The following is a 26207-nucleotide window of genomic DNA, read 5'->3' as shown; positions in this document are numbered from 1 at the left end:
GAAACTGTAAGTGTTTTGTATCTTTTTCTCATTTGATTTAAGTGCAGTTGTAGTTACTAGGAAACAGTGTTTGTTTACTGTGCTCACAAGCTGAAATCTCGTTGGTGAAGTCTCGTTTGTTCGAGTTGTTTTCAACCAGATTTCTTCCTTTCTTATACAGAATAACCACCTGGACAACAAACAGTCTGGTTTCAAAAGCAGACACTCAACTGAGACTGCCCTGCTCACTGTAATTGAAGCTCTGAGACTGGCAAGAGCAGCTTCCAAATCCTCAGTTCTCATCCTGCTGGATCTGTCTGCTGCCTTTGATACGGTTAACCACCAGATCCTTCTGTCAATCCTAAAGACGAAGGGCATCTCGGAAACCGCACTCCAATGGTTCAAGTCTTACCTCTCAGGTAGGACCTTTAGGGTGCCGTGGAGAGGTGAGGTGTCTAAAACCCAACATCTAGCTACTGGGGTGCCTCAGGGCTCAGTGCTTGGTCCACTTCTCTTCTCCATCTACATGACATCACTAGGATCTGTGATTCTGAAACATGGCTTTTTCTATCACTGCTACGCTGATGACATACAACTCTACCTCTCATTCCAGCCTGATGATCTGACGGTAGCTGCTCGCATCTCAGCCTGCCTGACAGACATTTCTAGCTGGATGAAGGACCACCACCTTAAACTAAACCTTGCGAAGACAGAGCTGCTTGTGGTCTCCGCCAACCCAACACTACACCACAACTTCTCCATTCAGCTAGGTTCATCATCCATAACTCCATCAAGGTCAGTCAGGAACCTTGGAGTTGTGATTGATGATCAATTGAACTTTACAGACCACATTGCTAGAACTGCCCGGTCCTGCAGATTTGCCTTGTACAACATTAGGAGGATCAGGCTCTTCCTATCAGAGCATGCTACACAACTCTTTGTCCAAGCACTTGTTCTATCCAGACTGGACTATTGTAATGCTCTCCTGGCAGGTCTTCCAGCTTGCACTATCAAACCTCTGCAACTGATCCAAAATGCTGCAGCTAGAGTGGTCTTTAACAAGCCGAAGAGAGCACACGTCACTCCTCTTCTCATAAAACTGCACTGGTTGCCATTTGCCACTCACATCAAATTCAAAAGTTTGCCTACAGAACAACCACTGGCTATGCTCCCTTTTACCTAAACTCATTACTTCAGACTTACGTGCCATCCAGAAACTTGCACTCTGCAAGTGAACTCCGTCTTGTTGTGCCATCTCAAAGAGGCAAAAAATCTTTCTCTGACCTTTTCCTGGTCTGTTCCATGCTGGTGGAATGATCTACCTAACTCAATCAGTTCGTGGCCATTTTCAAGAAACGTCTGAAGACGCATCTTTTTCGGCAACACCTGATCCATTAATACTACCACTTTATCATCTATTCTATATCTATTATCTTCAAAAAACAAACAAAAAACAAACAAAAGTACACATACTGCGTTACATTAAACTGGGAAGGGTCATAGCACTTGCATATTGTTGTCTTATTGTTAGTTTCACTGCTTCTATTGTTCTCATTTGGAAGTCGCTTTGGATAAAAGCGTCTGCTAAATGAATAAATGTAAATGTAATAAATGTTTGCTCGACCAATAGCAGATGGTCGGTGTGTTTGCAGAAACCTGTGAAATTTCTTTTTACATAAGAGAACTTATGTGAAAAACTTATGTGAAATATGAACTTATTTTACACTGCATTTCTAACATATAGTGCAAGGCTTCCTTTTTAGCAGTAGAAAGACAGTCCGTTATGCTTGATGTTGCAAACTAAAATTTTATTTATAATACTTTGTTATTCTTCTAGTTATTTACCTATAGCTGGAAAATGAAATCTTGCACAGGAAATAGCTTCCTTCCACATTGAAAAATAGGGTGGATAGCTCTAAGCTCGAGCTGTTAGCATGCGCTCCTCAGCACCCCAAGATTCAGACTCATTAAATTTCCAATGTGCCATCTTGCTCTCTTATTAACTTGGTAATTGTTTACAAGCAGTGATAATACCCAGAGTCATGGCAACTGTCATGGCTGAGTGGACAAAAGTGATCTCTGAGCACCAGGCTGCCATACTAAACATCTACTCTCTGTCCAAAACAGAATTTGGAATGAGGACGAGCTATTTTTTTCTGCTAAGCCCTAATAGACAAGATATGTCTTGCTTGCGGGCAACATCAGTGTGAAGATCATTACATTAAACTGTACATTCAGGCACTAATACATTAGGACCTGAAATTTAAGACACTTAAAAAGAATAGCTTTTTTTCAGTTACGGTACATTTAGCTGTAATGTCAAGCAACTAATAGAGTGTTTTACAATGTATTTTCTCCTACAATAATAGTGATCGTCTCTCCTGTTCCATCTGAGGAAGAAGCTTAAAGTTGAACATATAAACTGTCCAGACAACAAAGATGTCGAAAGTAACATGATACCAAGTCAACAACATAAATAAAATAAAATCACAGCAGTTCCTGGTCCCCATCCAATTTCACTGAATAAAAGCAGCATTCCATTAAATCTCTCCTTTTGTTCAATGCAAAAAAAAAAAAAACATTTTTAGTGTCCTTTTTTTTGTGTGTGTGCTCTGCATTTCATTAGACTTATTTGATTACAAATTTTTCTAATTCATAATGTTTACTTGAATAATTAATACTGGTGTAGGATACTTGAACTTGCACAAGCACTGTTTACCTCAGTTGTATCTATGTTTTATAGTTTTGCTTGTAATTTTCTTTATTTAATTTGTTATTGAACGTTGCCTGTTTACTTGAATAATTAATTGAAAAAACCTGAGGAAACTTTTATGTAATTGAGAAATATTTAAAGACGAAATGCCATTGGTGTGTGCCATTGTTAATTTAATTTGTTAATATATAAATATTTAACTTTGTAAATCAATTAGGTTCTCAATAGCATATTAGTTTGTGCTGTGGAATTATCAAGAATTGTGAAATATCACTGGTACTGGTATTTTGACAATGCCAAAAGATATTATTTACCAAATAACAGGAATCATCTGTGGCGAATAATTGGGTCAAATGAGGTCAAACTCAACTTCCATCAAGAAATGTATCCTCAACAAAAAAGGATGTTTTGAAGTGGCACTACACAGATGATATTTGAACTCCAATAAAAGCGAGCACCTTACAGCTGCTGTACTTCCTCAGATGACTCATCTCCATCACCGTAGGAGATTTCAGCTGGATGTAGCTCTCGGGGGAGATGGAGTCTAAAGTTCAGTATGTGGGTATTAGAGGAAGAGTGAGCCACGACCTGAGCTCCCTCCGCTGAGCTCAGACTGATGAGGGTTTAGCCATTTGGCCTGGATCAGCAGGTCACTTCTGTACGGGTGATGAGCCCTCTGCCCAGCACAGCCCTCAACATGCAAGGTCAGCAACTACCCGCCACCACTAATACCTGATTCCCAGATGAATCCAGCAGGTGAAGGCCACGGCCATGCAGCAGGAGCAGGAAGCGAAAATGGCACGATGGGCGCAATCAAAAGAAGCAAATCTCTTTCTATCTTCCTTGAGTGTATGATGGAAATTGCTTAAATGCAGTTTAACCTTCCTGATGGCCGCCTTCAAAGTCCAAGATCTTCACAAGGTCTCAAAACTAGATTGTATACAGCAATATACGGCATTCAGAGAGAATTCTGGATCAGAGGAAGACTTAAGCAGGACCGAACAAATAAATTAAGCCGTAAGACCACGGCAAATGCAAAGCAGGCCCTCGCATTGTCGGAATTAAACATTATTTTTGTCTATCAGCAGAAGGATGGGGCTGCTTTAATTAAGTTAAGAGTTGCTTGAGAGACAGTTTAACAGGAGGACATTAAAGAATACCGTAAACAAACAAAAGGAGTTGACAGATAATCCATAAGCAATTAATTAGGGGAGGAACTGTGTGGCTTCCGCACATATCAGTCACATTGAATAATTGCTGAAAAGAGAGAGATATTTATACACTGTCCCAGGTTAACAAGTCTGTACAAGGAGAGGAATGAAATGAGACGAGACACAAGGCTCCCCTCCCTCTCACCGTCCTTTTCTCCCTACCGACTTGCAGTTGCGCAAGATGGTTGACAGTGATTTGGTATGCGCAATCTTTACTATTCAAGATATATTAGCCAAACCACCTGGAAGGTCAGAGAGGTAATGGCTATTGTATATTTTATGAAGGAGGCTGCAGTTAATCATACCGATGAAGGTGATTTTTGTGAGGCCACACATCATGGTTTTGTTCCAAACCCTAGAGAGCTTCCATGCTGTCTATACGGTCTACACAGGCAGTATCCTAACCAAAATGGAGCCCAACCAAAAATTGGCTTGTGGACTTTATGTGACGAAAGAGAAAAACTGAACACAAACTAATATACTGAAAATAAAATGAAATAATAAGAAAAAAGAAAATAGTACTGTTAATATTTAGCAAGTTAGGCGCACTTTTAGGGGTCGAATTTTAAAAGGACAAAATTATTTTGTAACAACACTCTTCACTACTGATTAAAATACAGTTATACTGTTTGTAGAATTGACATTTCCTGACTCTATTTACCATCTTAATAAATAAATAAACAAATAAACAAACAAAACCAAACAAATTAATTATTGCAAAGTTCTGTCATGAAACTCGAGATCAGTGGTGGAGGAAGTACTGAATCTCAGTACTTAAGTAAAAGTACAAATAACCAGAGACTTATTTACTTTAGTAAAAGTAAAAGTACCACAATGAAAACCTTACTTAAGTAAAAAGTAAAAAGTACCTGATTTTAAATGTACTTTAAGTATTAAAAGTAAAAGTACTTGCATAACAATTTATTCTCTTAATGTCTATATTCTAATAATTAAGGCTGTAACAATATGCAATATGAAACCGAAATCACGACACTCGGATCCACGAACCTGTGTCGCGGTGAGTGTGAGAAGGCTGAATCGCTACACACCCCTTATTTAAAGATAACATTATACAATACGTAGATCTATACCACAAAACTAGCTGAGGATAAATTCTTTAAAATTGGGCAATCCCAGCGTTATGGACGTGACAATTGCAGTAAAAACTTGAAATGTAAATTCTCAGAAAATGCATTTAATACGAAACTGTTTATATATCCATACTCCCTACTCCCTTAATAAAGAAGTCCAGACATTAGAAAAATATTAGTCTACTACAGACACATGCGTTTTATATTTAATATGAGGGAAATATAAATCCGTAACGGACGTGACACACAAAAAAATCTTTAAATTTAAGGTGGCAAAATATTTTTTAGTAATTCGGTGAATTTCACTGCGCAAACCAAAAGTAATATAGGCTACCCACCGGATGAAGAAGGGTTGGCCCTCCACAGAACATAAAATATTCATTTTATTTTTTGTGTTCACATTTATGAGGAAAAAACAATGTTATGGACGTGTCAGTTCTCCCAACATTATCTGCGCTCTGAAAGCGGCACTAAAATACTGCTTTAAAACGTTCACAGAGACCTCAAACAGTACAGAAAGCCCTTCTTTAAAGTGAATTTCGTTTTGTATTAATTGTATCTTAATTTTAATCAGTGTTTCATCAACCATTTGCCTGGATTTAATAAATAAGTAAATAGCAGCAGACAATAGATAATCAGGACACGGAGGCGCGGGCGCGTGTAGGCCACTGGTGAAACGCATGAACCGAAACTCAGGTCTGTACTTGCCTCACAGACGTATATATATATATATAGAAAGCTTGAAATGTGTACTTTTAAACAGAACAATTAAAAACGAAAGAAAACAGACTGTTCTCTGCATGTAATCCTTATGAAATGTGCATTTCTCTCTGGCGCGTTCACTTCACTGCAAAGATCGCGCGTCAGCATAGTCAACTTCATCTTTGCTGCCGACAATGACACAGCAGGAAACACTTTTTTATTAATAAACAATTAAAATGTCTCCCTGTTATATTTTACATATTCATAATCATTACTATTGGCAGCGCCACAGTTACATGTTACATGAACGCGTCAGCAGCGAAAACATGGAGATTTTTTTCAATCCCTGTTTTGGCAAGGGGAAAACTGATCAGAAAATGTAACGAAAATGTAACGAAACGTTGTAGAAATGTAGTGGAGTAGAAAGTATAATAATTGCTGCAAAAAGTAACAAAGTAAAAGTCAAAAGTATGCACTATTGATTCTACTTAAGTAAAGTACAGATACGTGAAAAATGTACTTAAGTAAAGTAACAAAGTATTTTTACTTCGTTACATTCCACCACTGCTCGAGATAGAGCAGGCTGATAGGTCCTTAACTCAACCTGCTAACAATCACACCATTCTCTATAGGGCACAGCTGATTGGTTCCTGCTGAATCAGTAGCCAATGACCTTCAGCATTGCAGTAGAAGTTGCAGCGCACTTTCCGAAACCCTCCTCCTCCTTCCTCAGCTCCACATGTATGGTAGAGATCTGCTATTGGTAATTCATGTACGCTATATTGTACAGCAGCAGCATGTCTTACTTGTCGTGTATGTATTGGCAGTGGCAAGTTCATGTACTCTGCAGCAGCAATAACCAACAGCAGCAGCAGCGCGAAGACCAAACATATCAACATTGTCATATCCAGCATGGGAAACACTCAAGAGTTGTCATGACAGAAATTAATTAATTAATTATTGAGCTTATTGCAATGGATTCTGGTATTGGTCATGAAGTATACATGCAATTATTTTCAAAATAATGGTAGCACTTTATTTTACAGTCCTGTTCCAATGTACATACTATTTACTTATTACAATAACTGGTTAATAACTAGGTACTAACCCTGAACCTACCCATAAACCTAACCTTAACCCATGTAGTTAACTTATATTAACCAGTACTTTCTTAGATAAGTACACTGTAAGTACATGTAAGTGCACGTACTGTAAAATACAGTGCAACCAAAATAACTTATAATATAGCATATTTTAACAACATCTGGAACAGACTTCATTTCAGCAGTATGTCTAAAAGAAAATGTTGTCCGTGTAGGGAGATAACTGGGATCCAAAACAAAACTCAAAACATTCAAACACATCAGCCATTTCTGTCAGTTTATGTATGAACAGCGGCTGCATTTAAATGTGACCTTTATTTAAAAAAAACTCCATAAAGCTGAAGGTAGTAATTTTTCCGATGTTAAAATGAAATGAATTTGCCTCTTCTCATATTCAGAGATAACTATAAGAAAGCCGTTTGCAGGTTGATTTCTGAAAAGCGCAACACTGTGTCTCTTTGGTGCTAATAAAACATTTCCAACCAGTTGGACAGCAACACTGAATCAACCAATGGGGTGAGTTGGGGCGAAGGCTGAGCGTTTGTCAAACCAATGCCTGACAGGGAAAGATTGCTCGCAAAACCTGTGTAAAAACTATCATTATTTTTGCAATTCTGTTTATTGCTGGAGGCGCAGAAATTACACACTTAACCTTTCAAGAATAAAAGAGCAGAACTGGATTACCACAGTAATTTAGATCATTTCCAGAGACTGGGTCAATAACAAAAGCACAGTGTGATGAATTTACCTGAATTTCCACACCATAGCCCATGTAGACTGTCACGGTGTATGTGCAGTCAAGATTCGTATTGTACCAACTCCTGGCTTGCTGTGGCGTCTCTATGTAGCCTCCTGGCGATGTGAAATTGGTGTTGCATGGAGCTGCATTAGAAAAGGTCGAAGAACAGAGAGAGACAGAGAAAGTGTGAGCCTTTCAACAGAGGCGAGCCTTTTCTCATTCTCTCCACCTCACTTCATTGCATTGTCTCCCATCTTTAATTGTCTTTCAAGGTTTTCTCATTTTCTGTCAGGATCAACAGGGTCAGTTTTCCTGCCCTGCTGTGTAGGAGAATGCAGACAATTCTAAATGGCAGGTGAGCGAATATTTTCTGGTAGCCTTGAGGTCTTTCTGCTCTGTCGGCTCCTTTATCTCCCTCTAGAGTAAAGAGCTGTAGGTCACAAGATATGTTCTCGCTCCATATAAATTCATACTCGTGGCTTAGTTATTAGGGATGTGCAAAATTACATATTTTCATATTTGAATTGTGAGATGATTGTCTGAACAACTAGTTGGCTAGCGGTCTCAAGGAAGCCCTGTATAATTGAACTGCATCACTTCCAACAGGCCAATCAGATCAAAGTTTCTTATTATATGGACACTTATACATAAATAAATAAATAGGCGAAATAACTTAGGGATGCACTGATATAAACAATTTGACCTATATTGATAAGTAGATAGATATTACAATTTTATACTCTTTTGTCTAAAGAGAACAGTAAAAAATCAAATCAAAGTTGTTTTAAATGCTAAAGGTGAATTTAGGTATCACAATGTTTTTAAATATTAACATTAAGAGAGTGTTAGATGATGACTAGAAGGTAATGTAAATGTAAGGTAATTGATATGATCATGCACTATCACAAATCCAATATTGGATGATCCAATTAATTATTAAAAATAACAATCTCTAATATCCACCGATAATCAATATGGTATCTATTTATCGTGCATTTCTATTAATAGATAAAACAAACTTAAAAATTTTCATACATAATATATGGTTTGCAGATTGTTCTGTGATTTTAAAGGGACAAAACAAGATTGAAATCACAATTAAAAAGCAATTATTGTAAACATTATGGGTGATAGTGTAGTAGGGGAGAGGCGGGACGATTGAAACGCGGGACGGATGAAACACTGAGATTTCCTTGAAAACCACTCATGTCATGTACGTCAAATTTCGTCAGCACGTACAGCACGCAATGCCTAACATACCCGCGAAAACATTTCTTCTTTACGTCGTGCCGTTTTGGAGTTAAAGCCGCAAAGCTGTTTTTGAATACGGTGAGTGAATTCTTTCGTGCGGTACTTTTTTTTGACTGACAAGTTGGATTTATTGTTTCATGTGCCATTGTAATGATAATAGGGCAGGTGTATTAGTACTGCAACACACCCTTAAGTGGGCAATATCAGAGTTTTTTAGTTTAAGAGCAAAAGAGGTTTAAATGACAGGAGGCGCTGTCGGGACGGTTGAAACAGTGTTTAAACCGTCCCGACAGTGCGTCCTGCACGTTAAACCTGGTCATAGCCTATACTGTTCATAGATTCATATACTGTTTCTAGACTTGTGTTTCTTTTAATGCAAATTAATTTTCAATTACGCAACACATGCTATCTCTGTAATAATCATCAATTGTCCAATCTTCAATATTCAATAAATTTCATTTATCGTCTTCTGGTTGACCTCGTTTTCTTCATAATAACAGGCTATTCAACTAGCAAACACTCAATATGACTCAAGGAAGAAATGTAAGAAAATTAATTGTAAACTGATTTGTCTGTCTTCGTCAAAATAGCCTGTTAGAAAGATTACAAAATGCGCATAGGCTTATCGCCTATTGTTTATTGGGCGACAGAACAAAAATGGTTAATATGAACCTTTAAATGAAAAAAAATTACAAAATATGTTTGTAACAATATGTACATAAGTTACTTGTCAGGTGTTGTTCACAAAAATAAGCATTAGATGAATAGTTGCCATTTAAACTGTTATGTTTCATCCGTCCCACCCCTGTGTTTCAACCGTCCCGCCTGATTGAAACAAAGCACAACTCCCGTTCAAAGTCATATTTTACTTAAATCATTCTATATTTGTACCGAATAACACATGATACTAAGAGAACACATATGTGGGTTGTTAATCACAAAAAAATAAAAAATCTATCTGTAACCTTATCTTAGAAAACGACATTTATCTGAAAAGTGTTTCAACTGTCCCCTACTCCCTTTAGTAATAAATGAGAGTGAGAGAGACGAAAACTGTGTGTTACTTCAGTGGTCCTCTCTGTGTTGTTTGAGGATGCCACAGTCGTCATGGCAACTCTCAACTCCCAACTGCCACTCCGAATTCAGAAAATGCAATTGTCCAGTGCAAACTTATTATAATTAAAGTAGTTTAAATAAAACATACATAAACTGTAAATAAATTGAAATAGACATATATAAATACAAAATAATATATATATATATAAACACTTAAACACTTTTGTGACCCAAATATACAGGGCGGTCACAATAGCTTATGTTTTTTCTGACCCTGCACAATACTATCAAAGTCATAGTAAGAAAGGTGTCAAATAGAGCGGCACAAAATCACTTATCCAGTTGCAACTTTAAACCCACATCTTTAGGCACAAGCAGAGCAAGTAAAACTGTGAAGAGCCCTGAATCAGGCATTAGAAAACTGTGAGAAATATATGTAAATCTTAGTCAAGCTGATCGTGTGAATGGTACCTGGCGTCTGCATGGTCGTAATAACCGTTGTAGTGATGATGGTGGAGGTGGTGGTCTCATCATCCAAAGCCCCAGGCATTGATGATGCTTTTACAGCAACATCACTTCCTGGAGTGCCAAGTATCTTGATCATCGAGGACTTTTCTTTGTCTCTTTTCACCGGGATAGGCTCGTTGTTTAAGGTCGCAGTGTCATCACCTGTATCTAACTTTTTGGAAGCAGGCGGTGTGGATGTGTGTGCATCAGTAGTGGTCAGTGACGCTACGGTCATGGATATCGGTGGTTCCTTTGTGCTTCTCCTCTGAGTTTCTGCTGAAGGTTGGTGTTGGATGTTGGGCACATGTGGCTGGGTGAGGGCAGCGGCCGATGGAGCCAGTGTGGTGGTTCTGGGAGCTGCTACATCAGAGAATGGAGGCGCGTCCTCGAGTGGGACCAGCGGTGTGGACAGATCCTGGAGGAGATGGGAACTAGAGGATGGCACTGTGGGATGGTGAGCTGCCCCTCCGCTGTCCTGAAAATACTGCTCGTGGCTTTGGCCTCGGGGGTCGTAAGGCGGGTAGGGCTTAAAAGGTGGATGGTGGTCGAGGCCACTGTAAGGAGGAGCGGTTGTAATATGGGGCAGGTCTCTGTCTGTGTCCTGTGTGGTGTGATATGGGTTAGACCCGTCCTCTGCTTCTAGCTGACCTCCTCTTTGGGTAACTGCTAACCTCCCATTCATAAAAGAACCTAGAGGAGGCAATCAATAAAAGCAGAGCTCATTATGAAACATAAAGTAAGTTTAGAACAGTGTTAACCTCATCAAAAACAAAACTTCTGATGAAAATGTACGTTGTGAAGGTTTTTTTGACTTACATTATGAAGTCAGTGATAACGTAATGAAACAATCCTAAACAATCAATCAATCATTTTGGGGGATGGGGGGGATTTGGTTATAGTTCAGTACTGATGAAAGACTCAATAGAATCCAGCTGCAGAGCCACAGCACCAGCGCTTTCAGACCAGCAGTGCTAGACCCGCAGCCACAGGACGGAAGTGAGAGGCGGAGCTTATACATTTAATATAGTTGTGCTACTTATACACGGAATGTTTTTTTTATTAAATATGAGCGGTTTTCACATGAATTTTGATCAGATCAATACAATATTTAACAATAATACTTTTAAATAAAGTCACTTTTTTGTTCATACGAACATAAGATATGATGATGTATAGTGAGCAATATTTTAAAGCAGCCTATTAATCATCTTTAATGTTAAAGGATACAAACATAATAGGTTATACTTTTTTGTTTTAAAAAATATATGAATAAATGTGTAACATTGTAAAATGTTTCTCATTTGACTATATTTTTTCTTCAGGTTCATGTTGTTACAAATAATACTTAACACCCAAAGTGACATATTTAATGTCAAATATACAGTATAATCATATGAAATTCAAAATAAACATTTAACACAAAGCCTTGAAAAAGTGAAATGTGCATTTCTCTGTATGAAAACCAGTAGAACATTTAAAAAAATATAGATATAAAATAAGATATTTTGTTTTATTATAAATGGCTGATCATTTAAAAAGAAACACACAAACAACAAACTTATGAGCGCTCATAATTTACTGTATATTTTAAAAGCATATGTAACAGACGTACTTGATTAAGTAACTCGCAATTTTGTTTCAACCAGAGATGTCGATAGGTGTCGAAGGTGCCAGATTTCTGTTGTGTACCTTTCTATTTTCAGTATAAAGGACTAAAATGAATAAATATGCCATGAAAAAAATCTACTGACTAAATTTAAAGAACATTTTAATCAAATACTTAAAATAAAAATCTGTAAAAACACTGGGTTAGAACTACAATAATAACTTGTTCAAACAACTATAGTTCCTTTTAACATATTTCAAAGGCAGCCACCCTCCTTTGTGTAAAGTCTTGCAACTAATTTTCTGTCTCTACCACCCAAGGAGAGGAGGACTGTGTGCTATGGCATGTGACGCTTTGTGGTTCAGCCATATGCAATTGCAAAGCATTCAAACTGTGGGGTCAGAACCCCCAGAACATTAACAAAATGGAAAAGTATCCACTAAATGGATTATGATTGTAGACGCTTTGGAAATGCCACGGAGCGTGTGGAGAAAAAAAAGAAGATAAACTCCTTTGCCATAATTGTTCATTTGAATGCTCTCTCTCCTCCCCAAGCCAATTAATGAGTGCATACCTTCATCAGGCGGCACGTGGAAATGAGTGGATTTGAGAAGTGTGGCGGTGAAAATGGATCTCCCCCACCTGCACCTGCTGAGATGTAATCAGCCGGCTTTCAGGAGGGGAAACTTTTGATTTCACAATGCTTCATTTGCACCCTAATGGCTCTCTTTCTGTTTCACGACTAACTAATAACAATCTGCTTCCAACAATGGAGCCCCGTGTATATGAAGAGCATTCCTATGAAGGGAAGGGAGAGGATGATATCTCAAACCGAACAGATCTGACGGGCTATTTTTCCCCCTGTCCTATGAAGTGTCAGAAGCAAAAGATACACATCGTTTCGTAGAGCGGTGATGTGTGTTTTATGAGAGATTGACTTCGCTTTGAGGGTAAAAATCACATCGACATCTAACGCATCCCCCACATCCACGCAAAAAAAAATGACACATGAGCGACAAAGCAAAGGGCAGGAATTCCTCAATCCCTGTCATATATTTAGAATTCAGTCATTTGTAGATCAAACCCCAAAAGCAGATAGGAAGTTTTTGACAAGGACACCAAGATGCAAAAATCATCAGCTCTAAATGTCAGTCAGGGTTTTGCTTTATGTTTTATTTATTAGCTGTGCCCTTACATGAGTAATTATGAAATAACTGATCTCAAATTTCAAGGTTGTTATATTAGACATTATATTCAATGTAATGAATGTGCCTAATATTATGAGGTGAATTATGATCAATTTCACCCTGAGCACAAACATCTCTGGAAAGAGCCGCTCACAGAATGTTGGGAGTGCTTAACTTAAAAAAGCTTCACTATGCATATTGAAGACTAATAGTTTTACTGTTTAATGTTATATTTTATTATTTTTCTTTATTCATTTTCATAATAATTTCCTAATGTATTTTGTGAAGTCAGAGTACTGTATGTTGTACAAGTGTGTTGATGAGAAATCTGGGATGAGCTATATTTTGCTTAGAGGTATGTGTGCAATGCAACGTTCACTGAGCAGAGATGTTCCACTGATGATGATACTTCAGTTGGCATGTTCTTTACAAGGAAAGGAATGTTTCAACTGTTGCAAATGTACACACTGAAGGGTAGTTTCTGGAAAGTGGATTGTGCCATGTGCAAGCATGACATATACGCTCCATTTTTAAAGGAACCGTATGTAAGAAATGTATTTCAATTAATCATAAAATGGCCCTGATATGTCACTAGACATTAAGAAATCATGTTCATTTCAAATACTTATATCACTGACAACAGTAGTCCGGCCAGGATATTGTCATTTAAAGGTGAAGCTGCAGCCCTCAACTGATGGTGATGTTGTCATGTTGAGTTTTGGCCTGAAGCGCCACCCTCCACCTATCTACCAATTACGAAGTCAGTAGTGTTTCGGCATCCGGGTTGCCAGCTTTGCTCTAGTTGAAAGCTCCTTGTAGCAGCCTACGTTCCTGCTGGATCCTACAGCCTATCTGGCAACCTCGAGTCAGGGGGGAGGGGGAGGGGATACACCGCTCTACAGTAATTTGAAAGTGATGCAGTACCAGTTTTGGCCACAATCTTACATACGGTTCCTTTAAAGCTCAAGCAACATGTTTTGCTACCTTACAAGGAAGTTGTAAGTCACTGTATAAAAGCTCAATCTTACTGTACCACCCCAGAGAAACTGAGAGATGACGGGTTGAGAGGAAGGAGAAACATAAAGGCATGACGGGTTGAGAGGAAGGAGAAACATAAAGGCATGACGGGTTGAGAGGAAGGAGAAACATAAAGGCATGAGGGGGTGAGGGGAAGGAGGAAATAAAGGCATGAGGGGGTGAGGGAGGAGAAACCCAGAGAAACCATTTACAGCTAGCATGATGAGGTGAGAGGATAGAGAAATGGGGAACAGAGAAATCTGGAATGAAGACCACCTCTCATGTAGCCTTATTCTTATATGCCTGTTTCTCTCGTATGTCTGACACAAGTATAAATAATAAATCTCTTGGCAAAGTAACTGGTGCAGCTTCCGTGATTCAACCATATTGGGGGAAAGCATGATTTTTAAAGTCTACAATATCACACTCAATGTCACAGGGATTTTGCGTCTGGAAAAAATAAAGTAAAAATCAGCATTCCCAAATGCTTCCCAGTGGAAAGTCCCATATACCCCCTGCACTTCACATAACCCCAGCAATTCATAGTCCAGCTCCTCTAAAAACTCCAGGCAAGACCAAACAGACGTGGCACGCTGAGGCAGGAGAGTGTTTGATTTGCTCCATTAGTGCTGGAGTATAAACAGAATCTCTCAGACTGACTTCACTGTCTGTTCAAAGGTCCCTCAGTGCTGTGCTCTTCAATGGATTTGACTTTTAAATGACCATGAGCTTGCCTTAGAAGCTTTTTACACAAACCAGCGGGGGAGTGTGGGCTTTGTTTTACCCTCTGTTGCATTTTCTCTTAACTTGCAAATAGGTATGTTCACTGAACTCCTGTTTAAATAGTGCCCTTTAGGTGCGAAACACAACGAAGGAAGAATAACTGCAACTAACAGCTGAAGGGAGAAGTGGGGTGTCTCTCATTTTTATGCAAAAAGTTGCCCTGAAACATCTGTAAAGAAGCACATCATCTAGTAGTTTATAAGACGCTTTTTTCCAAAGTGACTTACAGCACAGGTATTACCTGAGCAATCTTTCTGGAGCAATCTGGTTTCGTTCCTGCTTTCACATACTCCTAAAAATGCTCCTACTTTTGAGGTCACAGGTCTATATATATTTATTCCAACAGGCCTAAATACATAGTTATGAAAGACAGAAGATAGTCTAAAAGGTTTATTACAGGTCTAAAGTTCTCACTTGTCATGTATCACAACTGTTCAGTGTTTTCAACCATATAATGTTTATTTTATGTTATTTAAATGCACATATAAAAAAAAAATGATAGTTTGTAAAATACACAATGATATAGAAGCAGCAATAATAGTCCTTTCACATATAATTTGACGACGTGTTTTATTGATATCAGATACACACTGTGCATGTACTGTAATTCTAAAGTTATTCTTCTTATTATAACTATTCTTTTCCCAGTTCACCGACCCATTACTTTCATGTCTTTTTGTGGCTGCGGTTACGTGACAAGCATGCGAGGCGATCACTGTACATGCACGTCACCCCCACCCCCCCCCCAACTGATGCCCCCTCAAAAATACTAAGTGCATGACGCCCCTGTCATCATCCAAAACCAGCCTAGAGACAGATGGATACTGCTTCATCTCCCAGAGCTCATGCACCAGCTGTGTGGTTGGAGGACGGAGAGTTTGACTTTGATACTAAACATTGACGGGCAGTAGGCGGGCACTCTTCTGTGATGTCTTTCCACATGCCACTCAGCAAAACCTTAACTCATTTTTTTCCCCTTACCACTGTTTGCATTGATTCAATTATTACTGCTTCCCTGGAAGGATGTTTTTCTGTCCCTTGAAGTGAGTTTTGATAACAGCTCAGCAAGGAGACCGGTATTGTGTTTTAAGAGAGCGAGACAGATTGTGAGAAAAAGGAGACGGAGAGACAGATACAGAGAGAAAACACACACCACAAGCCACAAGCTATAGTGAAAACTACAAAAAAGAGAGAAAGACTGAGGCAAAGCACTCCCCTCCCTATTGTGTACAGCTAGCATCAATAATGCACCAGGGAAACTAACACAGCACCTCCCTCACAGCTATACGTCTTCAGCCTCCACTGTGGGGGAAAAATCCCCTGCAGAAAGAAGCACACTACCAAGTCTAATTTATGAAAAAGAAAACAAGAGGGAAAACAAATCAAACTGCACTTCTGCCAGAGGAAGTAACTACATCTGACATCACTCATTTAAGTTGAGCTGCTTAGTTCACTGAAATGATGGTACTGGAAATATACATAGTTTAGTGTTTAAGGAGCTTAAATGACCCATCACACCTCTCTATTCAGCTACCTTCCCAGTCAAGGTCTCTCCGTCTCCTTCCAATTAACAGTCATGCCATCCTTTCCTTATTGTCCTCCATCTCTATCTCTCTCCACCTCCTTCTTTCAGCCAAAGTCAGTCCAACTCGGAGAGACACAAAGGCCGACTGAGTGATGGAGAACCGCCTCAAGAGGAACTTTGATGTTTATCATTGAGCTTTTCAAAGACTGTAACTAAAAATGGGGCTTATCTTGAACAGACCGCAGAATTCTAAATAAACGGAGATGATTACATTTCCGAGCAATTTCATTCACTGGAGGAACGGTTCGCGGAAAGGCCTAAAAACACTATTTGTTCCGTCGTTTTTTTCTTCTGAAAAAAAGAAAGAAAGAAATGTCTCTACATGGGCTTTTTTTAACCCTATTTTAGCTAGGTCAAAATGCAATCCGACCATTTATCCAATCATTCCACGCAGGTCTTTGAGAACACAAGGATGATGGTAACAAAATGCTTGCTACAGACTGTATTCCTAAAATCAATGCGAGTGGTGGTCACAACCCCTTTTACTTCCACAATATGACATTTTTACAAGTGAAACAGGATATTAAATGAGAATATAAAGTGGAAATGAGTGAAAAGTGTGTTTCATATCAGAATGGAGCCAGATTGAATGCAAGTTTGCCAAAACAATGTGTGAATTAAGCTATTAGGGTATTGTTTAACAGTGTAGGACTGTGTGGGCTAAGTGACAGAAATGGAAAGCTGTTTTAGAGCTGAAGCAAGTTATTGCAATTTGATTAATGAGGCACTTACAATGGAAGTAAGCTGGGTCATTTTAAACATGAAAATGTTCTCCAATAGTGTGGACATAATTAGCAATTTAGTGTGAAAAAAACAACACTTGAAAACCTTTTCTGTGTAAAGTTACACTGCTGTTCAAAAAATTTGGGATTGGTAAGATTTCTTTAAAGTTTATGAAAGAAGTCTCTTTTATTGCATTTATAGTATCAAATACAGTAAAAAGAGTACAAACACAGTAAAAACAATATTATGAAATATTATTCAAATTTAAAATAATTGTTCTTTTGTAATGTATTTAAAAGTGTAATTTATTCCAAAGAAGGCAAATACATTTTCAGCAGTCATTAATCCAGTCTTCAGTCACATTATTCTTCAATCAATATTGAAAAAAAAAAAAAATTGTGTTGCTTAATGTTTTTGTGGAAACTGATTAATAGAAAGTAGAACAAAGAACAACATTAAATTTAATTTTTTTCCAATAGTCACGAATGGCTGCAAGCGCACAATGAAAGGAGTAGATAACAAAAAAAAAACAAAAAAAAAACAGTCTTTATTAAATCCAAACAGAAAACTCAGGAGATCACAGGAGGAAACCATAACATATAAAACTGATGATACCGGACAAGGGAACTGAAAGAACTGAGGGCTTAATACTGATAAGGAGTAATCAAAGTAAAATAGGACATCACGAAAACTAACTAGGGAACACAGGAAGGCAACAGAGGGAAAACAGAGCAAACTGAAAACGAAACCAAAACAGATGTTATAGTCTTTACTGTCACTTTTGATTATTTCAGTGTAACCTTGCTGAATACATCAATTTAAAATATTACATTTTACTGACCCCGAACTTTTGAAAAGCTCAAATAATACACAAGTTTTAACAGAATAATGAATGTAAGTGCTTTTTATAAGAAGTTGTATGATTTGCATTTTTGCTTTTAAATCCTCCAAAAAAATTCCCCATTCATTTTGAGCCTAGAATATTCTTTTAAGAAGTAAGTGTAACTGTCTCAGATCTAAATATAACAACTGCACACATCTGCTTATACAGGCATACATGCATGCACACAACTCTACTTATCTCCAGATGGAACTTGAAAGAATGTCACTTCAGTTATGATGAGCCCTTTCAGAGAGCATGAGGGAAATTAAAGGGAGAAGTGAGATGAGGTGGCTGCATCCCCCCCTAAATTGATTTTCTTTGATTCGTGTCTTCCCCACTCACAGTTCAACACTTACACTCCACACACACAAGGCTTCATAATTAATCTATTTGGATGGCAGAGAGCTGCTCACAGACTCCAATTAAATGTAGAGAGAGAGAGAAAAAGAAAGAGAGAGAGAGAGAGAGAGAGAGAGAGAGAGAGAGAGAGAGAGAGAGAGAGAGAGAGAGAGAGAGAGAGAGAGAGGCGAGTAATCGCTTCCACGGCACACTATATGGTCATCGCACACAAACTTTTAAATGTATTTTTTTAACTCTTAACTGTATTTTATATACCTTGAGTCTTTAACACAACTCATTAAATAATGTTTTAATCAGTAAATCAATAAATGTATGGTTTATGGGTGTTGAACTGTATCATATGGATTCGAAATGTAAATAATGGGTGGGTGAATAAAGACTGAATGTCATTCCAGGTGATTGATCCTGTAATAAGGTTATTGTAAATGACATAACAGCTTATGATTAATTCTAGTATCTTACAGTAAACATAATTTGCACAAGATCTAAAAAAAATAAAAAAAATAAAACAGAAACACCATGGAAACAGAACACACTGGAAAACATATTGGCATTCTCGAATAATGCCAGCAAGGGATGCATCCAAAGACACACACACACACAAAGACATTTTAATCTACTAAAGTAAACAATGACGATGTGAAACGTTTTTCAGTGTGGTAGCAGCCTGACAAATCCTGCAGCATTGCTCTGACACATTCCAACACCCTTCATTATCTTCAACCCCGTCACACATAATTCAAAGGCCCTTTGAAACTTCAAGCTGGGAGAGAAAGCGTTCTCTTTCAGCCCTATTCTGTCACAACAGAGAGCAATCCAAGTTACTAGGGAAAGCATAGTGAGTTGGTTTGACATCTTTCACAATTCATCAGAGATAACAAAGGCAATTTGCAGTACCTGCGAAACACAAATAAGTCGCACAGTCTCTGAACGCAAATAAAATATGATGATAAAGTAATCAGAGCATTAAAAGGTCTAAGAAAATATCGCTGCAGTCTACCGTGCGCCTGATTTCTGCTGGATGATACACGAAGAAAGGCGAAAAACAGTTTCCTAGACTCAATTGAGTGTGTTGTGTTTACTTCAGTCAGGGATTGTGATTGCTTCAGTCATTTACATCAGATTGCTTAATTTGATGAAACAAGCAGTTATTTTTAAGCTGTTCTCATCGCTAACTAAAAGACCTGTTGTGAACTAGAAAAAGTAGCATTGGTTTTGTTGAGTGTTGAAAGTAATAGTGATTGCTGTGGCACTCCAGTAACTTTGAGTGTATCTAAACAGCTCTATTCTTGAAGCTCTATCTTTACAAAGTGATGACAAGTAATACAAGCACACATTTTTTTCCAAGGTTACTGGAGAAATCTGGTTGTACAATTCTGTAAGTTCTGTGCATGTTAAAGGCTCTATCAGTGCATTGTTTTAAAGAATGCAACAATACTATTTGATTGTTATCAATATCATAAAGAGAATTTATCCTTACTATTTGAACTTGAAGTGTTGGGCTGTCAACTGATTAAAAATGTGACAAAATTACTGACTAATTAATCAAAAAATAAAAGAAAATTAAATGACTAAATAATTGACTAAATCAAATAAATACAAATGTAAAAACATATATATAATTGTATGCATGTGTGTGTGTGTATACATAAAATGAACAAAACTATATATATATGTGTGTGTGTGTGTGTGTGTGTGTGTGTGTTTTATTTTTAAATATATCAGAGAAATTAATCAAATAATTAAAAAATTATAAAATTATATATAAAATAAATAACATTGTAATATAGCTTACCAAGTGAGTACATTTATACATATATGTGTACGTCACAGATTGTGTTGCTAGAACACACAAACACGAAGATAAGGCAGTCTTTAATAAATCCACATAAAGATTAGCGTATCACACATCCAAACATAGATGAGACCCAACAATGAACAGAAACAAGGGAACTTAAATACAGGTGCAAACGAGGTGATTAACGAGGTGAAGACTCAAACCAGAAACCATGACAACAAACTAGTGGTGGGAAATAGTGCAGCAAACAGCAAAACAAAGTCCAAACTGAGTGAAACTGGGACAGTGTGTCTATACACACACACACACATAAAATGTGAAAAAAGAAAAACGTTCAACTTATAATAAAGATTTAATTTGTACTGAATTGATGTGCTAAATTGACATCCTTACAATAGCAAAAGTAAAGCTACAGTACAAATCTCTTTATAAATCTCTGCAGAGCAATAGCTATAAATCTTTCATTATACATATCACAGTTCTATCTTCTAACTTCTAAAGTTATATGTCTTCATTCATGATTTAGAGTCACTGAACTGTCAACTGCTCCACTCTTTACTGTCACTTCCCCTTGTCACCTCTGGAGATGTCTGAGGGTTCACCTGTGTGCTAGATCTAGAGTTAAAGCTCTACACACAGCAGCACAGGTGCCTAGTCCTCTGTAAGTGTCCTTTCTTCCATTCTGCACACCACAGTGGAAAGGTCACTCTCACATCTCCATAATGACCAGAGACAAAGAACAAGCAGGGCGGATCAATGCAAGGACACCTGCTATCAGTGGCTGCTTATCGACCAGCAGCCAAGAGGAGCCAGTGATGCACTCAGGCAGGCATCACCTACTCCATCCCAGCGGAGAAACAGAGATAGAGCACTACCCAGCCAATGTATTGATCTCCTTCCCTTTACCATTTGTAAAGACAATCAACAAACCAGAGCAGAAAGTGAGACTCAACGTATAAAGTGACAAACAGTGTTAAAGGTGCCCTAGAATGTGAAATTGAATTTATCTTGGCATAGTTAAATAACAAGAGTTCAGTACATGGACATGACATACAGTGAGTCTCAAACACCATAGTTTTCTCCTTCTTATTTAAATCTCGTTTTTGAAAAACACCCCTGAAAAACAGGCGAATCTCCACATAACACCGACTGTGACGCAACAGTCGGGATCATTAATATGTACGCCTCCAAAAATTTGCATATGCCAGCCCATGCTCAGTGCCAGGCGAAACTGCGCAGCCGAGTCATCGGAAGTTCTGCAGGTGAAGAAACAAGCAGGAGGAGGATCATAGGGAAAATGGCAGATCTATCTATAATCTATCTATCTATCTATCTATAATCGGATACCGCTACAGTTTAATTCGAAGTTGTTAGTTGCTCTGCCCATTTCACCACGGACTGTTTTTCTAACCTGGGATAATATCAAGCAGCCAGGCTTCTCTCGGCGTCTCAAACGGACGAAGGGGGACAATTTCAACTAACGTTATATTCCCGCAAGCGGTAAGTAGTGATTTTATTAACGATAATTTACACTGTGTTATCTAGATCCAGCGCGATATTATTTTTTCCTCGAGAGACATCGTGGCTTGCAAACGAGCGAACGAAGCATGGCAGTTGCTCAGTGTTTGGATGTACAAATGAACACAAAAATATTTTTTTAGCTCCTTCATCCGAGCCTCTGGAGAACCAGTGGGTTATGTGAATTTCTGATGTGTAATTGTTCAAGTTCAGACAGATAATCTTTCTCTCACAGTCGTTCAACACTGTTTATGCATCAGTAAATCGCATTGCAGTGATAAGAACTGCATTCACGCGATCAACAGGCTGTCATCTGCTCAATGCTCATCACTGCAACCTTTTATGTGATGGGAATAGATCTAAATACTTAAAAAACTTCTCATGATTCGTTAATCCCGATAGCTGTAATAGTAAAAACGTATAAAAGCTGTAATAGTAAAAGTTTTCCAGATAGCTCTACATGTAATGCCAGATATTTCATATGCAAGCATGTCAGCCAATCACAGCAGTGGGCAACAACACTGAAGTCTCACAGCAGACACGCCCCTTCAAACAGAGTGTTCAAATCAGGGGATGAAATCAGGCTAGGAAATATGCCTTTTATTTATAAATTATAACAAATTTTGATCTAAAAAACATACTAACATTATAAGGGCACCCCAGGAAACATTATAAAATAATAAAATAATCCATTCTAGGGCACCTTTAAGTAGGAACACACAGCTTATAAAATTAACAAAATAATGTCAGTTGATACTGACTATTACTTATTCACCTATTTGAACTTTTAAGATTAGATATAACTGTTCATTGTCCATGCTTGAGCATGGTGCATACAAATTCTACAAAGCAAGAAAATGTCTGTTTATGTCACTGTTATTCAAAAGGATTCCTGTTGTTGAGAGTTTCTGACATAGGTATGCATCTATTTGTTGCATGGTATCTAAACCTTCTGCATGTCCATGCTGAACAAAGCCTGGCTGTGTTCATTCCAGGGGTCTGTCCTATACCATCAATAATTGTGCTTATAGTGCAGCATGATGTGAGCACTCTTGTTTTTTGTCCATAACAAAGTAATAATCTTGGCACAAGCATGGCTGAGATACAATAAACAGAATCTGATGCAATGCTTAGTCATCACTTCGCTTATAAAAGAGTATTTTCAGACCAGCTCCATTGTCAGTTTTAACTTCTTTAGTAGAAACTTCAGTGCAATGACTGATGGGAATGTGTCATCTGCAAATACTACAGATGCACTCATCTCCCTTGTTATTTCTTCAAATGGGGAGAGAAGTGAAATTATGTTCTCAATTAAACCCCACGGGAGGGCACTGAATGTCACGGGCTGATCATAATCTGCTGAGTAAACCGTGTGTGCTCATGTTTGCTCTAAGAGGCTTTTCAGCACACAAAACATGCTGTTCCACCTTGTTGTGACATCTTGCTGTAGCATTATTGGTGGCATTCCCAAATGAAAGTAGAGAATGACTACAAAAAGTGATGGAGCATTCTGTTCAGGGCTCTTCTCAGATGGCAAATTAAATTTGGGGGGTTCAATGAGTTTACTATGGTTACACTTCTTGTTATATATAGTGATTTTGTTAACCTTAGACTGTATATATAACAAGTATACCTCACCAAGGCTGCATTCATTTGATCAAAAATACTGGAATATTGTGAAATATTAATTATATATATATAAAATATAAAGGTAATTTATTATGTGATGCAAAGCTGAATTTTCAGCATCATTACTCAGAAATAATTCTAATATGCTGATCTGGTGCTCAAGAAACATTTCTTATTATTTTCAATGTTGAAAACTGCTGTACAAAGTATTTTTTTGGAAACGTCTTGGAAAAAGTCTTTACTGTCACTTTTGATACATTTAATGCTTGCTTGCTGAATAAAAGTATTTATAACAATGTAAACTTAAGACTAATCAAAAACATAGTGTTTTACCAAAAACAAAAATGATTTGTGCAATTAATTCTTCATCATCTTCTTTAAATTCTGATATTACTTTCAATAATTAGGAGCTAAATATGATGTTCAAAGTGACCAATTATTGCATTAGAAAGTTACCAATTTTAATCTCTATAGAGACAAACACTTCACAGTCATGTTAACTCCATCAAGTAACAAGAAACACTTCTCACCAATGCCAACCCAGAGTGTGCATATCTAGTATCCTAATACTGCAACTGAGGCAACAGAGGAACATGATATAAAATATCAGCATCAGACATCATTTTGAGGTATAAGACCTCAATATGTCACATTTCTGAACACGGAAGCCTTGAACAGATCATGGTGAAAATTTTATGTGCTGCCTAAATAGGAATAAACAAACTGTCACTGAGTCAAAGAGTCTGCCTGAGCTCACTGATCTGATAAAACCCAAAACCAGAAGTGTCCTGACTGCAGCGTGTTCGTACACACGCTTCAGTCAATGAGCATTTTTAGCTTACAAAACAAACAGCTCGGACTGAGAAAGCTCAAGGGGAAAAGAGATTCCAGCCAAAGTGACATACCGCGGTTGTAGCCTGGGAAAACCCTGACGAACTTCCGGCAAATTTGAGATTTGCTCTGCAAGTCCGTCTGGCCAAGAGCCCATTCCAATTTTTCCAAATCGAGGCACCAATCACAAACGTTGAGGCGGGCTTTACACTATGATGATCGCTCTGATTGGTTTTAGGTCTATCCAATTGCACCCAGAGGCATTTGAGTCGTCCGTTGGTGATGCCCCTTTGGAAATGGGCTGTGAATGAACCTTCCCCAGACCCACTCTCAGTTACAACTGAGTTACCGCCGTTGGGTCAGACTGGGGAAAAGATGGAAAAATGGATTTGCTCTGCTGGGGTATAATATAAGAATTAAGCCCTTTAGAGGCATTCATGAGGGCCTAAGAAGGGTTTGCATGAGTTGATCAAGGAACTTGAGAACATGGATGATCAATATAGTATATTATTGCATGGATCGTTCCAGTGTTTACTGTCTAATATGTATCTAATTTATGTTTCATGCATATAATGTACTGTCTCTTTCCAGAGTCTGAATTTTCATAAATCTTCACAACAGAAAATAAATCCTTGCTTTGTGTTTTGATGCTAAACATGCTCCTTAACAAAGAAGACGCCATATTTACACTTCCTGAACAGTCAAATGATGAGCATTAAAACAATAAACAAAACAAAAAAGCAATGATAAATGGCCCCCTTTTTATCCAATTAGCAGCCCCCAAACAGATCACTTTCTTCACCCCATTCACTCAGCTCGTGCATCTCCCTTTGCACCCCGGAGACTTTCGTTCCCATTTATTTAGACCCATACTGGAATACAGGTCTTTTGTGTTCCTGCTTAAAAACTGCCTTTTGTTTGGATGCAGAAAACATTCACCCTTGAGCAACAGATTAGCAGTGCTGGCTCTTTGTGAGGCTGTACAAAGCCAGAGCAATTAAGGCTCTTCTTCCCCTTAACAAGCTTTAATCCAGACATGCTTTCATTTCATTTCATCTTTCCCTGCCTGTGCCAGCAAGACTGTGAGATGTTCCCCTGTGCTTCATATACAGTGCCAATCGGCAGGCGCTGCTCTCGGAGCCTAATCCGTGTCATCTGTGTGCCGAGGAAAACTGCGCTTCATTAAACCGAGACATCTGATGCAGTAAAGTTTTACCACAGAAACTGTCAAGGTTATTACATACTTCACAGTCTATGTTATGGATGTTTACTCGGTACATTATCTTAAAATGGATGATTTATGGGGTAAATCTTTGAAATAGATTTAAATAATACTTTGTAGTATTATGGTAATAACCGAATCTTAAACACTACATTTTGATTTTCAGACTAATTAAAAGAGGTCCTTTTCTAAAAAAAAAATATGAAAAATTATCAAAATTGTAAAATGTCATTAAATTGCATAGATTATACTACCATTCAAAAGTTTGGGGTCAGTGTGTTTTTTCTTAAAGAAATTCATTTTTATTCAGCATGATGTATTAAATTGATCAAAAGTGACAGTAAAGATATTTATAAAGTTACAAAATATTTCTATTTCACATAAATGCTTCAACAGAAATAAGCAACATAACAAGACAACGAAAAATAAATGTTTCTTAAGCAGCAAATCAGCATATTAGAATGATTTCTGAAGGATCATGGACAGTAATGATGCTAAAAATTCAGCTTTATCATCACAGGAATAAATTTAGGCCTTCATTTTAAAATATATTAAAAATAGAAAACCATTACATTAAATTGTAATAATATTTCACAATATTACTGGCTATTATTACTATTTTTAATCAAACAAATGCAGCATTGGTGAGTTTAAGAGACTTCTTTCAAACACACACACACACACACATGTATTTTTGTTCAAGTACTTTTATG

The 26207-nt window shown here is 37.7% G+C and overlaps 1 protein-coding gene across 3 annotated transcripts in view; it reads right to left on the bottom strand.

Moving 5' to 3' along the window:
- Positions 1–26207, bottom strand: part of sez6b (seizure related 6 homolog b) — a 187852-nt gene that overhangs the window by 88343 nt on the left and 73302 nt on the right. For all 3 annotated transcript variants that reach the window (XM_084127126.1, XM_084127128.1, XM_084127127.1), the window contains exons 2-3: positions 10317–11042; positions 7548–7681 (exon numbers count right to left, since the gene is read on the bottom strand). In XM_084127126.1, coding sequence (XP_083983252.1) covers positions 7548–7681; positions 10317–11042 — 860 coding nt within the window. The remainder of the gene's footprint in view (positions 1–7547; positions 7682–10316; positions 11043–26207) is intronic.

The sequence above is a fragment of the Abramis brama genome, assembly GCF_963993115.1.
Source record: "Abramis brama genome assembly, chromosome: 10".
Taxonomy (NCBI): domain Eukaryota; kingdom Metazoa; phylum Chordata; class Actinopteri; order Cypriniformes; family Leuciscidae; genus Abramis; species Abramis brama.
This window is presented reverse-complemented; position numbering and strand designations above follow the sequence as displayed.